This window comes from Tupaia chinensis, unplaced genomic scaffold (assembly GCF_000334495.1).
Source record: "Tupaia chinensis unplaced genomic scaffold, TupChi_1.0 Scaffold000187_1, whole genome shotgun sequence".
NCBI classification, from domain to species: Eukaryota; Metazoa; Chordata; class Mammalia; order Scandentia; family Tupaiidae; genus Tupaia; species Tupaia belangeri.
The window spans coordinates 4,172,306-4,186,671 of NW_006159662.1; the positions used below are offsets into that span (position 1 = coordinate 4,172,306).

Sequence of the window (14,366 nt, forward strand, 5' to 3'; positions counted from 1 at the left end):
GAGTTTCTCTCAGAATCGATATCAGGTTAGTCAACTTCCTTGCCCTCAGCTGTTCCTGGTGATCATTGCTGAGGTTGCCTCCACTGAGTCAGCTGTCTTGTGCTTACTAGTCTTTCCGAAAGTTTGTGATCATGTTTCATACCTTGCTAAAGTTAAGGTTTAATTATCTACTGCTGTTGACAATGTTTTAAAATGAAACAATACAGTCTGTTACTTCATTTTAATATTTCCCATGTATTTTTTGTTTTCTTTACAGTACTCTGTGCAAAAAACTTGGTGAAAAAGGATTTTTTCCGTAAGTAAATTAAGTATAAATTTTGTATATTATGTATAGATTTTTTTTTTCGGATAGCATTTTCAGAATTGTCTGGTTTAGAGATTTCTCTATTCAGAAATACACTCGATGTTATTTTATAAATACTTTGGTTCAGAGATATTTAACACTTCATTTTTTTAGGAGATTTTGTACTTTTTAGCTTTAGCCCTTTTCCTCTCCTCTCTCCTTCCCATATGTTCATGTGCAGGTGTGTGGATGTGGACGTGTAAGTGCAGAGGTGTGTAACACACCAAAGGGTGTGTGTACTGCTAGATTTCTGCAACAGGGTTAAGAGATTATCTTACAAATACTTTTTTCTTTTTAACTTTATGGGAAATTGAACCCACGCATTAAGATTAGTTGGAAGGTAGAAAAGTGATTGAGCCTGCTTGTAATTTCCACGGAATAGGAAGGAAACCCCTGCCACATTTGATCATGGATGCTCTTGTGTCTCAGATTCCTAAGCAGACAGATGTTTAGTTCCCATATTTGAAACCTATTAACCAGTCGGTTGTGCAATTTTTTTGTGGCTTTATTTAGGATTAAGTTTTGTGAGAGAATTGGAAAGTACTCCTCCTTTGTGTTGAAAATTTTTTTACCCTGTAATATAATATTTCACAGTAGCCTTAAAGTATTGAGTAAAAATTACATTTTAGTAAACAGCTTTTTTAGCCAACAAAATTTTATATGTAAAATATTTGAAATTAGAAATAGAGAGGATTCATTAGATTTGAAAGTGCAAATCCTCTCAGCCATCAAAAGCTATGTGTGCTGTCTCAATACTATGACACTAGATAATTTTCCAAGATTTGATTAAAAGAAGTAATAAGCTCTTGATGATATATTTTGAAATTTCTCTTGCTCTTTTTTTTTTTTTTTTAAAGAGATTTTTGCCTTAGGGCACGTGCACTCACTAGAAAGAGAGAGAGAGAGTGAGTGAGATGGAAAATGAGAAATCACCCCTGCCCCAGAAGGGATGGCCATGCTGCCCTTCTTTTTTCTCCATTTTCCTCCTGGGATCTTGGGCACTCATGCACATGTGTCTGGTATGATTTTCAAGTCACCAGGTTTGGGACTTGAACCATGGTCAGCCATGTGGGAGTCCAGTGTGTAACTGCTACTCCATCTGCTGGCCCTATTTTGAAATCTTTCTTGATTAATTCCACTTGAACTTATATTACTTCCATTGTTTCTAGAATGAAACATGAATTAAAGTTTATAAAAAAAACATAATCTTATAAAACTACATAGTTTTTAAAAATTATTTATTTTATTTATTCATTTATTTATTTCTTAATTTGACCAGAGAGAGGCAGAAAGTGAGAGTCAGAAAGAGAGGAAGTGAGAAAGCAAGCCACCAGATTCACGACTTGAACCCTGGTCAGCCATGTGGGAGTGTCCAGCGCCTTAACCATCATGCCACCTGCTGGTCCCAAAACTACATAGTTTTTATGCTATCTTTCTGTTTACAGGAAAGCAACTAAATAGGATAAATTGAATCATAGGAAGAAAATTATAAGCAATCCTTATTTTATGTTCAACGCGTCCTCCACCTGCAGCCTGTCATGGCAGGAAAGCCTGGTGGTCCAAACTCACCACCTCTCCCTGCTGCCACCAGTTAATTTTTGCTCTCTCACCCACCTTATCCTTGTTACTGGTAATCTAGTCACCAAGGTGTACTTTTTTTTTTCCCTAGCATCCTCCTTAAGGTTGATTTGTGGTAGACTTTATTTTAGTGGGACTGTGAAGTGGCAAATAGGATGGGACAGACTAGTGACAAGAATAAAAAGAGGGAAGTGAGGAGTGCTCTTACAGCTGCTTCTCTAACCTTCAAGACATCTACTTTGGTTTTTAGGATAAAATCTTCAGTTTTGTCTCCCAGCCTTCCTTTTCAAATTCATTTCTTTCCTCTAGAACTCTAAATGCAGTTTACTATTAATAGTAAAATACAGTTTTTATTTGTGATTCAGTTTGAGTTGTATTAATGACAAAAGTAAATTTTAATGTGAAGTGTGATTGTTGGGTGATGGAATAGGTCTGTACGTTTTTTCACTGTCTAAAAAAGAATCCACTGCATGAATTGCTTTTTTGTGGAGCAATTTGTATGTGAAATAATACTGTTTATTCCAGGGTACTATTCCCTGGAATAAACTGAAAAAAGTTTTGTTCATTCATGTTGTGGAACTCCTCCCTTCTCCCTCATATCTCTCTCTTCACTGTTCAAATACGTACTATTCTCTTGTTTTTCTGAGCTCTTCTTTTACCCACTGTTGAATGAGCAGCAGGGGGTATAGGGTAGCATCATCACTGAGAGCCTGAGGCCCACAGCCAGAGCCAGACTGTGTGCATGGGTTTAGAATCCAACTTCAGACCCTGGCACTTTAGACATTTACTCCTGTGTGACCTTGGGGCTTGTCAACGAACCCCTTTGTGCCTCAGTTTTTCCAACAGTAAACTACACATAGTAGTATCTTATGTCATAGAGTCATTGTGAGGATTCAGTATGTACAGCTGTAAAGCATTTGGAGACTTACTTAAAGAGATGCTGTGTTACAAGTGTTTGCTGTTACAATGAATACAGTCAAGCACTTGTTTATTCTCAGGGTTTTTGTTATTTTCTTCATGTTGTGATATTTTTGTCTTCCCAATCAGACAGTAGGCTCTTTAAAGGCACAGTGTACATTTTAAAATTTTTTGTCTCAGTCTTTCCTCACTCCTCAGTGATGAGTGGCAGTTCTCAATAAAAATTGTTGGCTATTTTGATTTCTCTGTTGCCCATATTCCTTTGTGAAAAACCTTTAATAAGCTCTTTAAAAAAAAAAAAGTGAGCTACTAAGGGATACATTTGTAAAGAGAAGAGTCATGAATGTTTTAAGCATTCACTTTCTTGGGGTCAAATGGCTGGTAAGCTATAAAAACTTTCACATCATAAGGTCACTGCTAGACGTTGGTAGTTTAAGGATCTTTTTGAGATTGGAACAAGAAAACATATAGGTTTGGTATTTAATGTAGAAGTAACTTTACTTTCGTTTTTTTTTTTTTAATTTTTTTTCAGTTAACTTTTCATTTATAGCTAAATGTTAAACTTTTAAAAAGAATTAAAGAATGGAATAATTTTTTGTTTAGTGAATGATAATCTGTATAATTAATCTTCTATTTTTCATATAAAGTATTCTATAATTAAAAAATAGTCTTCCCCTGTTTTCACAGGACTTCCTGATCCGTTTGCTAAGGTGGTTGTTGATGGATCTGGGCAGTGCCATTCCACCGATACTGTGAAGAACACACTCGATCCAAAGTGGAATCAGCATTATGACCTGTAGGTTTAAATAATTACTTTGAAATAAAACACAAAATTAATGTTAATGATAAAGTATTGGAAAAGAGCCAGGGAACATGATGTGAGTTTGATTTGTGATTTAATTTGGTCTTTCCAGAAAGGTTACAAATCCAGTGGGAAGGTTTTTTGACTCATTGATAACAAGATGAAAGATGAGGTATACCTAATAAGTACATGAAGAACAAAATGAAGGCAGCCCAGTGGTGCAGTGGTAACGCAGCACTCTGCTGTGCTGAGGCCAACATGGCAAGGTTCTGGGGCAGTGTCTCGGGGTCTCCTTGTGCTCTTCAGTGCCTCTGTGGTCCTGGCTGGTTAAAGGTAGGGCTGGACTGCAGCATTAAGACCTCGTTGGGGATGTGTATGTTTGGTGCACTCTCTTGGAAAAAGAAACAAAACAGAAAAGGAAGTATAAGTTCTATAAGTTCTTCCCCCCCTTTTTTGCAATCAAATAAAGATATTAGTTTACCTTAAACCAATTCTAAGTATAAAACCAGAGGTTAGTATTAGAGTATACTCATAGGTATTCTTTTTGTTTCTATACACATGGTTTCCTTTTCTTCCCTCTGTTTCCTCCCTTGCACTCTCCTTTCCTTCTTTTTTTAATTGCCAGAGGGTTCCCGTGCTCAACAGTGATGGAAAGTACCTACTGGGGCATGGTCAGAACTAGTCCTTTTCCTCCATTTCTTCATCTCATCAGGAGTTTGCCCATGCATGCACATGGATCCAATGTGTTTTTCAAGCCACTGGGGCCAGGAGTCAAACTGCAATTGGCCATGTGGGATCAGGTTCCCCATGCTGAATCTCTCACTTACAGGGCCAGCCCTGATTGCTTTCTTTCACATTTTACTTTAATCATTGTAGTGTATGCATCTTTTTTAAAAAAACAAGTGATACTGTAAGACTTTTAATGAAAAACAGTGGTTTCCTACCTCATTTTCATTCCATATTCCCATTCTCAAGGTAACTGCTTTAATAACTGTCTGTCTATTTTGGTATCTAGATATCTTGCTTATTTTATAGCATCTAATTTTTTTTTTAAAGTTTTAGGTGTTAATTTCCTACCTTAGAAGATGGTTTAGCCTATAAAATTGATATTCCTCATCTCTACTCCACAATACATGTCCCTTCCTTTCTCCCAGCCCTTCAACATAATTATATGAGCCATTTTTGTTCAATCGTCTTCCTGTGTTTACATTATTATGATCATGTAAATATTCATAACTCAGTCACATGGTGTATGAGAATTACATTTCCATTCTTCACAACTTTTTCCCTCTCAAGTTAATAACTATCTTTGCCATTTACTTAGCTTTTTAAAAATCTCATTAATTCATGGGACTAGCAGTTGGCATAATGTCTATGTCGCTGGTCTCCCATGTAGTCGGCCGTAGTTCGAGTCCTGAACTGGGGGCTTAAAATCACGCTGGGCACATGTGCATGTGTGCCCAAGATCCTGAGAGGAGAATGGAGAAGGGATTGTGGCATGGCCATTCCCCCTGGGGGGGGTGATTTCTTGCTTTCTGTATCTCTGTCTCTCTCTGTCTTTCTGGCGAGTGCACGTGCCCTATTGCAAAAACCTCTCAAAAAAACAAAAAAAACCCAAAAAACAAAACCACCTCATTAATTCCTGAACAACTCTTCTTCATATGTTTAGGCATGCCAGGTATACCTTTGTTTGTTTCTTGGGGCTCCTAGAGCTTCCATACTCTTGGTCCAGTCTGGTGTAATGGTTCTCTAAGACATGCTGCATAGTTTTCTTGGGACTTGCCTTTATCATTATGTTGGGAATTTCCTTGGTCTCTTCTAGGGCCAGAGACTTCCTGTTCTTCTTTTCTTTGTTTATTCCCATTTTTGTGAAATCAATCTTCCATTGTTACTTTGAGAAAGAGTAAAGGGACCAGCAATTAGTGTAATGGCTATGTCGCTGGACTCCCATGTAGTCGACCGTGGTTCGCATCCCGGACCCGGTGGCTTAAACTCATGCATGTGCGTGCATGCCCAAGATCCCAAAAGGAGAATGGAGGAGAAGGGATTGTGGCGTGGCTATTGCCCCTGGAGAGTGATTTCTCACTTTCTGTCTCTCTCTCTCTTCCTGGCAAGTGCATGCCCCCTATAGCAAAAACCCCCCCCCCCCCCCGAAAAAAAAAAAGAGAGAAAGAGAAAGAGTACAAAGATGGGCAATTTTTTTTTTTTTTGAGATTTTTATCTGAAAATATATTTTGTTTTCTTGGTTTATTGAGTATAGACTTCTATGTGAAGTATCACTTGCCTTCCAGGTTTTATTTTCGTTTCATAAGTCAGAGGATGAGTATGCACATCAGAGAGAGAGTGGGGAAAGAGGCAGAAAGTACTTCCAAATGGGGCATGGTTACTGTGCGATTGTTTCTACTCCATTTCTCCTCCTGTTTGGATTTTGGGCACACAGGTGCCTGGCATGATTTTTAAATCACTGGCTCTGGGATTCAAACGGTGCATTTGGCCATGTGGGGTCTGGCTTCCTTAACCACTAGGTCATGGGATCAGTCTGCTGTCCAAATAGTAAATATCTTGCTCTGTGACCTTCTAGGTCTATATCATCACTGTTGAATAGAAATATGTGAACCATAGGCAGAAGCTCATTGGCTTTATTTTATTTTATATTTTTAAGTTTATTTTATTTATTTCTTCCATGAGACAGAGTCAAAAACAAGCCCCTCCAACAGGGTTCTCATTCAGTGATGCATCCCCAGGCTCAGCCAGCCTTGGTTACGGGATGTGTGTGTGGACCCAGCATGCTCGGAGGTCCTGGCACTTGAACCTAGGACATTTCTCATGTGGTTCTAGTTGTGCCATTGCCTGGCCCCAAATTGACTTAATTTTTAAAAGGGAATGAATGGGGCTGGCAGGTGCCGGTGGGTAAAGGTGTTGTATTTCCACATGACCAACTGTGGTTCGAGTCCCAGACTTGGTGGCTTGTTTTCTTGCTTTCCCTTTCTATCTTTATTTCTCTCTCTCTCTCGCTGGTCAAATTAAAAAAAAAAAAAAAAAAGGTCATATTAAATAAATAAATCTGTAAAAAAAATAAAAAGGAATTAATTGACTTGCATAATCAAAAACTCGGGGGGGGGCAGCAAATGTCATAATGGTTATATCACTGGACTCCCACATGGCTGACTGTGGTTCAAGTTCTGAATCTGGTGGCTTGAAACTCACACCAGGTGCATGTGTGTGCATGCCCAAAATCCTGGGAGGAGAATGAAGGAGAAGGGATTATGACATGGCCATCCCCCCCAGGGGGCAGTGATTTTTCACTTTCTCTTTCGCTGTCCCTGTCCCCCTCCCCCACTACTTGGGGATGCACCCTAAGGAAAAACCTCTTTAAAAAAAATAATAAAAGGCCTGGGGGTAGGCATGCTTTAGGCACACCTGGGTCCAGGGTCTCAAATGTGCCTTCCATGTTCCTTATTTAAGTTTCAGTTCTCAGTGGTTTAGGTTTTTCAATATACTAGGTGAATTTTTCTTACATTGCTGCTTGAGTTAATGATACTTGAAGATCAAGGTTGCTGGACCAAAAATTTGACCTCCTAGAATCATTGAAATAGAACTAGGTTTCTACTGATAGAGTTAGGTGATTTTGTTAATATTTTTGCACTGGTCAAAGCCATCTTAACAGTTGGCTGTGGTGGAGTTTTTGCATACTTGCAGGCATGTGCACAGACAAGTACTGTAACGCTTTTCCCTGCTCTGCTTGTCTGCAGGCAGTGAAGTGAAATCTGCAAGAGTCCTGCTCGCTCAAGGCCTGCATACAGGAGAGAAGCAGGGGAAAAGCGTTACAAACAGCTTTTGTTCTACAGCATTTAAAATATAACAGGTAGGTCAGATATTTGGTCTGTCAGCCTTGACAATGCCCCTTGAAAATGAACTGAGGAATTAGTTCATATCAGTGAAATGTATTTAAAACATGACTGTGATAAAAGTTTTTCTAAGATTTTTGTTCTTGGAAAGAAGTAATCATTATAAAGTCCCTTAGCATTATTAGACACTACTAAAAGAACTTTTTTACTAACAAGAACTGTGGCTCAGCCCAAGTGGCAGATTTGATAAAGACACGTTAAGAATGCTTTTTAGATTTTACTTTTAAGATTTTTAAAAATTTAAATTCAGTCTTGTAGATTGTACTCAAAAAATTTTTTTGCATGATCTAGCTATTCTCCGAAACATATTCATGACATCAAAATATAGAAAGAACAAATGAAAAATTTTACACCGACTACTTGAAACTAACAAGTTACCATGCAGCTGTTTTGTTTTCTAGGTATATTGGGAAGTCTGATTCTGTTACAATCAGTGTATGGAATCACAAGAAGATCCACAAAAAACAAGGTGCTGGATTTCTTGGTTGTGTTCGTCTTCTTTCCAATGCCATCAACCGCCTCAAAGACACTGGTTGTGAGTAGATACTAGTACTCTTTAAATTAAAAAAACAAAACAAAACAAAAAACTATTGTCATATATTACTCTAGGACCCGAGTATGTTCTGAGAAATGCATCATTAGACATTTTGTCATTTTGTGACCATCATAGAGTATGCTTATACCTAGCTATATGGTATATAGCCTGTTACATTCTAGTGGGACCGCCATCATGTAAGTGGTCATTGCTTACCTCTGAGTCATTATGTAGTACATGACTGTGTGTATGTGATTTATATTATTATTATTTATTTTTATGTTGGTGAGGGTTCAAAAGGTTAACTTCCTATGTATTTGTGAAGCATTGGTAAAAATTCCTGGTGTAAATTTATTTTGTGGACTTAAATAAAAGTATGTGAAACCCAGAGCTACTGCTCTGCTTCCATTGACTTTGCAAGTAGTAAGAGATGGTTGTTGAGGTGGCCTCATGGTACAGTGCTCAGGCTTTGCGTGGGGAGCCAGATCTCAAGTGCCAGACCATGGTTTGGATAAATTAGTCACAGAAGTCACTCAAAAATCAGCTCTAGTCATTTATGCTTGGTTTCTTATTAATACTTAGTTTATGTGTGTTGTCATTTGAAATGGCTAGATTAAAAAAAATAGCAGTAATAAGGATAACAACTAATTTATTGAACACTTTTGTGCTAGGTAGTATGCCAAGAGTTTTTTGTAATAATCTTATTAATTCCTTCATAAATGTGAGGTAGATAACTACTGTTATATGTAAGAAAACCAAGGATAGTTTGTTTAAGACCAACAACTAGTAAGTGGCAAGCCAGGACTCAGACTGAAGTGGTCTGAAAGTCTGGAGAGGAAGTAGCTGCCTATTGGCAATGCTGTCCTAGTGTTCATGGTTTTTGAAATCTGAACTTAGCAAAACTTATTAAGATACTTATACTAATTGTATATGCAGCTAGAGATTTTAAATATTTGTTTCTGATTAAAATATTAACTTTTAAAATGGATTATGAAAATTTATAGTTACTCTGTAGATGTTAGAATCTCTCTTACTAGATAATTTTTTAATTGCTTTTTCTTTTCTTATTGATTTGAAATAGATCAGAGGTTGGATCTATGCAAACTTGGGCCAAATGACAATGATACAGTTAGAGGACAGATAGTAGGTAAGTGTAGAATTTAAAGTTACATGAATTTTGTCTTTGTTAAAATTAGCCTAAAGTTTAAATTTCTTTTCATTTCAAAGTTTAGCAACTGTAGCTTAATTGTATCAACATGAATTAAATACGAGACATGTAAAATGTTAGAAACAATAGATCCAGGTTGTAGGTTAACTTAATTTTAAAGAACTTTAAATAATATATATATATATATATATGGAGAGAGAGAGAGAGAGAGAGCTACTTCTGGCATTGTGAACTGTTGATTCCTTAGTAAAAATTCTTTCCAAGTATTCAAATACAGTAAAGTACTGAAATAGACTGTATATTAGATTATCCGGAAAGTCATGACGTATTTTTCAATACAAAAATGCGTCATGACTTTCCCAAAGACCCAATGGTAAGTTTTTTTTTTTATATTATGTATTTTTTACTATATTTTTCAACTTCAAGAAAAGCAGATTTAACTTTAATAAATCAAAGAAATGTTAAGGAAATATGCTTGCCAGGAAACAGGTTGGGATTCTGTTCAAATAGTAGGTACATGAACCTATCGGCAGCTCAAGACAAGACAAAAATCCTTAAAATCAGAAAACAAAGCCTAGAGAAAAATCAACAATGTTTTAGTCAAAAGTCATAAAATTCTATTTCGTTAGTTCAGTCTCATGTACTTTATCTTTTGTTGTGATTCAATTTTCCCAATTAAATTCTGGGATATAATATTCAACTCCAGACGTGTCCTCATGATTAAGTTGGCTATTTTCTTAGTTTTTGAAGTCTTATTTCTGTGTGACTGTATTTAATTTTCCTGGTATAGCACTCCCTGCAGAATTTCTTGGAGATCTGGTCTGGTGTTGGTAAATTCTTTCAGATTTTGTTTATCTGAGAATGTTCTTGTCTTTTTTTGTCTGTGGTTTTGGTCAACCTGGCTATAATGTGTCTTGGAGAAGATCTTCTTGGGTTGATTCTATTTGGGGTCCTTTGTATTTCTTGGGACTGGATCTTTGAATGCCTCTCTAGGTTTGGAAAGTTTTCTTCTAGGATTTCATGGGATAGATTGTCAGTGCCCTTAGGGGTCTCTTCCCCTTCTGGGATACCAATTATCTGGATGTTTGGACTTTTGATGGTATCTAGTATTTCTTGTATAGTATTCTCATGTTTTTGGACAATTTTCTCAGTCCTTGCGGTGGATTTTTCTAGGCCAGTAATTCTGTCTTCTACAACTGAGATTCGATTTTCAGTGTGATCTAGTCTGCTTTCAGTATTTTCAAGGGAGGTTTTTACTTCCTGTATTATAGTCTTCATCTCCAGTAGGTCTATTGATTCTTTTTTAAAGTGTGTAATTCCTCTTTTAGATCTTGGAAGAATTTCCTCACCTCCTGAAGCTCGTCAGCTTCTTTCCCCTGCCTCTTTGGCAGTTCATTGTCTCTCTTCTCTTCAGTCTCTGAGCTTTGTCACCATGAAAATTCTAAATTCTTTATCAGACATTTCCATGAATTTCATCATACTGTCTGAGAATGGAGAGGACTTATTTTTCCTTGGAGGAGAGGTATTTTCTTGTTTTTCTGTTTTTGTTTGTTTGTTTGTTTATTTTGTTTTTTTTTCCCCCATATTTCTTGTGACCCTGCGGTGATTTCTAGGCATCAGATGGATGGTGCTTTTCTTCTAATTCTTGAAGTTCAGTCTGAGTGTTCAGAGGCGTGCAGGAGGAGATGATCTGCAATCTCTTTTCCATGCCGTTCTCACTCTTTGTGCATCCGAATCAGTGGGAATAGAGGAATATTCTGACCCTAACTGTATTCAGATGTATAGATTCTGTTCACTTGGACCTGTCTAGACTTAGTGAGCAGAGGCTGAGAAGCAAATGAAAAGATAAAAAAGAAAGAAAGAAAGAAAAGAATTAAAGAAAAGGAAAGAAGAAAACATAAAATAAGAAAAAAAGGATAATAAAAACTATAGATTTTAATATTAAAATGCAAAAATTGAAAGAAAACCGTGTGGTGCAAAAGCACTAGTTCACAGCCGAAGTTCAGGATCCACGTGGAGGTGGGCCTGGGTTTGTGCCTTTCCTAAACAGAAGGGGAGAGGCTGTCTCTCCCTGATTAGCACAGGTGCCCTATGGCAAAAACCTAAAAAAAAAAAAAAAAAAAAAAGACTCAGGGAGACAGAGAGAACTGGAGACAAAGAGACAGGTAACACTACCCACTAGAGATAAGTGAGGTCAAGAAGTCTCAGCAGAAAATTCTCATTTTAAGTCTCTGAAAGCACTAGTTCACAGCTGAAGTTCAGGATCCATGTCCCAATGGTAAGTTTTAAAGTTTCTTGAAAATAATCCTCAAACTAGTTTTTGAGTAAGAAGAGAATATTCTTTTGAACTCTTTGTTTAATATTTAGTGCTTTATATTTTTAAAATCTGTGCTAATTGGAAGAAACAAAGAGCAATGGTAGTGTAACACTGATGGAAAACAGGAGAAATGATCATTTTCTTCATAAGGCACATAGGCTAATATATTTTTAAAATCTGTGCTAATTGGAAGAAACAAAGAGCAATGGTAGTGTAACACTGATGGAAAACAGTGTGCCTTATGAAGAAAATGATATAGGCTAACAGGCTTTCCTAAATTGACTTAGAGGGAAAGGCTTGATATAAAATTTCCTGAAACTTTTCTTAGTGGTTTGATGAATTGATGGATTGAATGACCAAGATTCATATTGTGGTAGGACCCTGAGAAGAGTATCTTTGAGGGTTTTTTAAGAAGAAACATGCAATTGAAATCTTATGACTTCATGATAGGGCAGAGTTCAGAATAAGATTGATTACACGATGAACCTGTTAGAGAGGTTTTCACTACCAAAGATACTTGAAGGGCGTCATTTTACAAGGCAGACTTGTGTCCTGTTAAAGAACAGCCACAGTAGTGACATAACAAAGCCCTGTTGGCAGTTATTGCAGGCACAGGTCTACACAGTAGCACTGTTGATAATGGAGAGTGGGTAAAAAAAAAAAAAAATCTCAAAAATAAATCCTGGCATACAAGACTTTTCTATGTGATTGTTCCCATCGTGTTTGATTTGATTATATGTGATGCTCGCCGACTGATGCCTCAAAGTAACAAAGTTCTGCTAGGTATAAACTGCATTTAAAAAACTAGCAGACTTTGTTAACCATATACCTGTTAATGGGGCCGGCAGGTGGCGTGTTGGTTGAGGTGCTGGACTTCTACATGACTGACCATGATTCAGGTCCTGAACCTGCAGCTCACTTTGTCTCTGTTTCTCTCATCAAAGTTGAAGAATAATGCTAATAAATAAAATCAAAAATAAATAAATCTTTTTTTTAAAATAACTATTTTTTTTTATTTATTCATTCATTGATTTTTTAAAATTTGACCAGAGAGAGACAGAGGGTGAGAGTGAGAGAGAGAGGAATTGAGAAAGCAAGCCACCAGGTCCAGGACTCGAACCCTGGTTGGCCATGTGGGAGTGTCCAGCACCTTGACCACCACCCCCCCCGCTGGTCCCAAAAATAAATAAATCTTTAAAAAAAGTTAAAGAGAAATACATCTGTTTGGGTATACTACGTAAAAAACAATGTTTGGCTTTTAAATGTGTATGTAGATAATTTAAAGCTCTTTTTGTGAATCCGATGTTCATAATAGGACCTTTAATAAGAAAGAGGCAGATCAAACACTGACCCTGCAGTTCTGCCCTTCAAAAACAGAGTAAGTTCCAGATATTGTAGAATTAGGCCTCTATACTTAATTATAAAGATACACACATGCACACACACACACACATATATATATATATATATTTATTTATACATATATACACATGTGTATACATCTATATATTTATATATGAGTGAATAAATCTTTCTGGAAAATGGAGAAAAGTGTACTAGATAAGTAATTTTAAAAATATTGATTCTCCAAATCAGAAGGTGGTATGGTGGTTGGAACGCTGGACTCCAACATGGCCAACCATAGTTTGAGTCTTGGATCTGGTGGCTTGCTTTCTCACTTTCTTTCTTTCTCTCTGGTCAAATTTAACAATAATAATAATTAAATTAGATTAAATAATTTTTAAAAAGTGGTTATTCTCTGGGTCAGCAGGTGGCTTGGTGGTTAAGGTGCTAGACTCTCACATGGCAGACAGACTGTGGTTCGAGTCCTAGACTCAGCAGCTTGAAATTCATGCCAGGTGTGTGTGCGCATGCCTATGTTCCCAAAATCCTGAGAGGAGAATGGGGAAGGGATTGCTGCTTGGCTATCCTTCCCGGACCATGATTTCCCACTTTGTTTTCTAGGTCTCCCTGTGGCAAGCACACTCATGCTGTGGCAAAACCTTTAAATAACAACAACAACAAAAGCTAAAAATTCCTCTTGAATATTTTCATATACACTTTTGTGTGTAATATTTTTATGATTTTAATTATAGTGAACATAAAAATTTTATTTTTCTTTCTTTTAGTTACCATAACCATTTTTAGTGTTTATGCATAAGCTTTGTAATTAATGATGTTTAAAAGATTAATTATGTAGATACATTATAACTGACCATTAAAGTTTTAACTTATTTTTGGCTATTGTAACGTAGAAAATCTCCCAAATCGAAGTGATTGGTTTAAGAGGTATACAAACCTTTTCCCTTGCATTTAAAAGTTATTCAACTCTTCCACCTCTTGTGAAGTTTATTTTTTTCTTATTGTAAATTAAACTCTAAGTATAGACAGAGAACCTAGGAAACACTCGTGATACATTACCCTTCTTTGTTGTTGTTGTTGTTGTTTTGGTGGGGGAGAGGTTTTTGCTATAGGACATGTGCGCTCTCTAGGAAGACAGAGAGAGACAGAAAGCGAGAAATCACCCCCCGGGGGGATGGCCACACCACAGTCTCTTTTCCTCCATTCTCCTCTCGGGATCTTGGGCACCTATGCGCACATACCCGGCATGAGTTTAAGCCACTGGGTCCGGGACTCAAAACAGGGTTGACTACATGGGAGTCCAGTGACATAGCCATTACACCAACTGCTGGTCCCACAGTGTGATTTTTTCAATACATGAATACAATGTGTAATGATTTATAAGTCAGAGTTGGGACCAGTAGTTGGCATAATGGCTATGTTGCTGGACTCCCAT

The 14,366-nt window shown here is 37.0% G+C and overlaps 1 protein-coding gene across 2 annotated transcripts in view; it reads left to right on the top strand.

Moving 5' to 3' along the window:
- Positions 1-256: 256 nt before the first annotated feature.
- SMURF2 (SMAD specific E3 ubiquitin protein ligase 2) overlaps positions 257-14,366 on the top strand; it is a gene marked incomplete at its 5' end in the record, with an annotated part of 60,801 nt that continues 46,691 nt past the window's right edge. Inside the window, 4 exon segments of one of the 2 annotated variants that reach the window (XM_014587175.2) lie at positions 257-295; positions 3,527-3,635; positions 7,951-8,084; positions 9,166-9,231. In XM_014587175.2, the coding sequence (XP_014442661.1) occupies positions 257-295; positions 3,527-3,635; positions 7,951-8,084; positions 9,166-9,231 (348 nt within the window). 2 annotated transcript variants of the gene reach the window in all.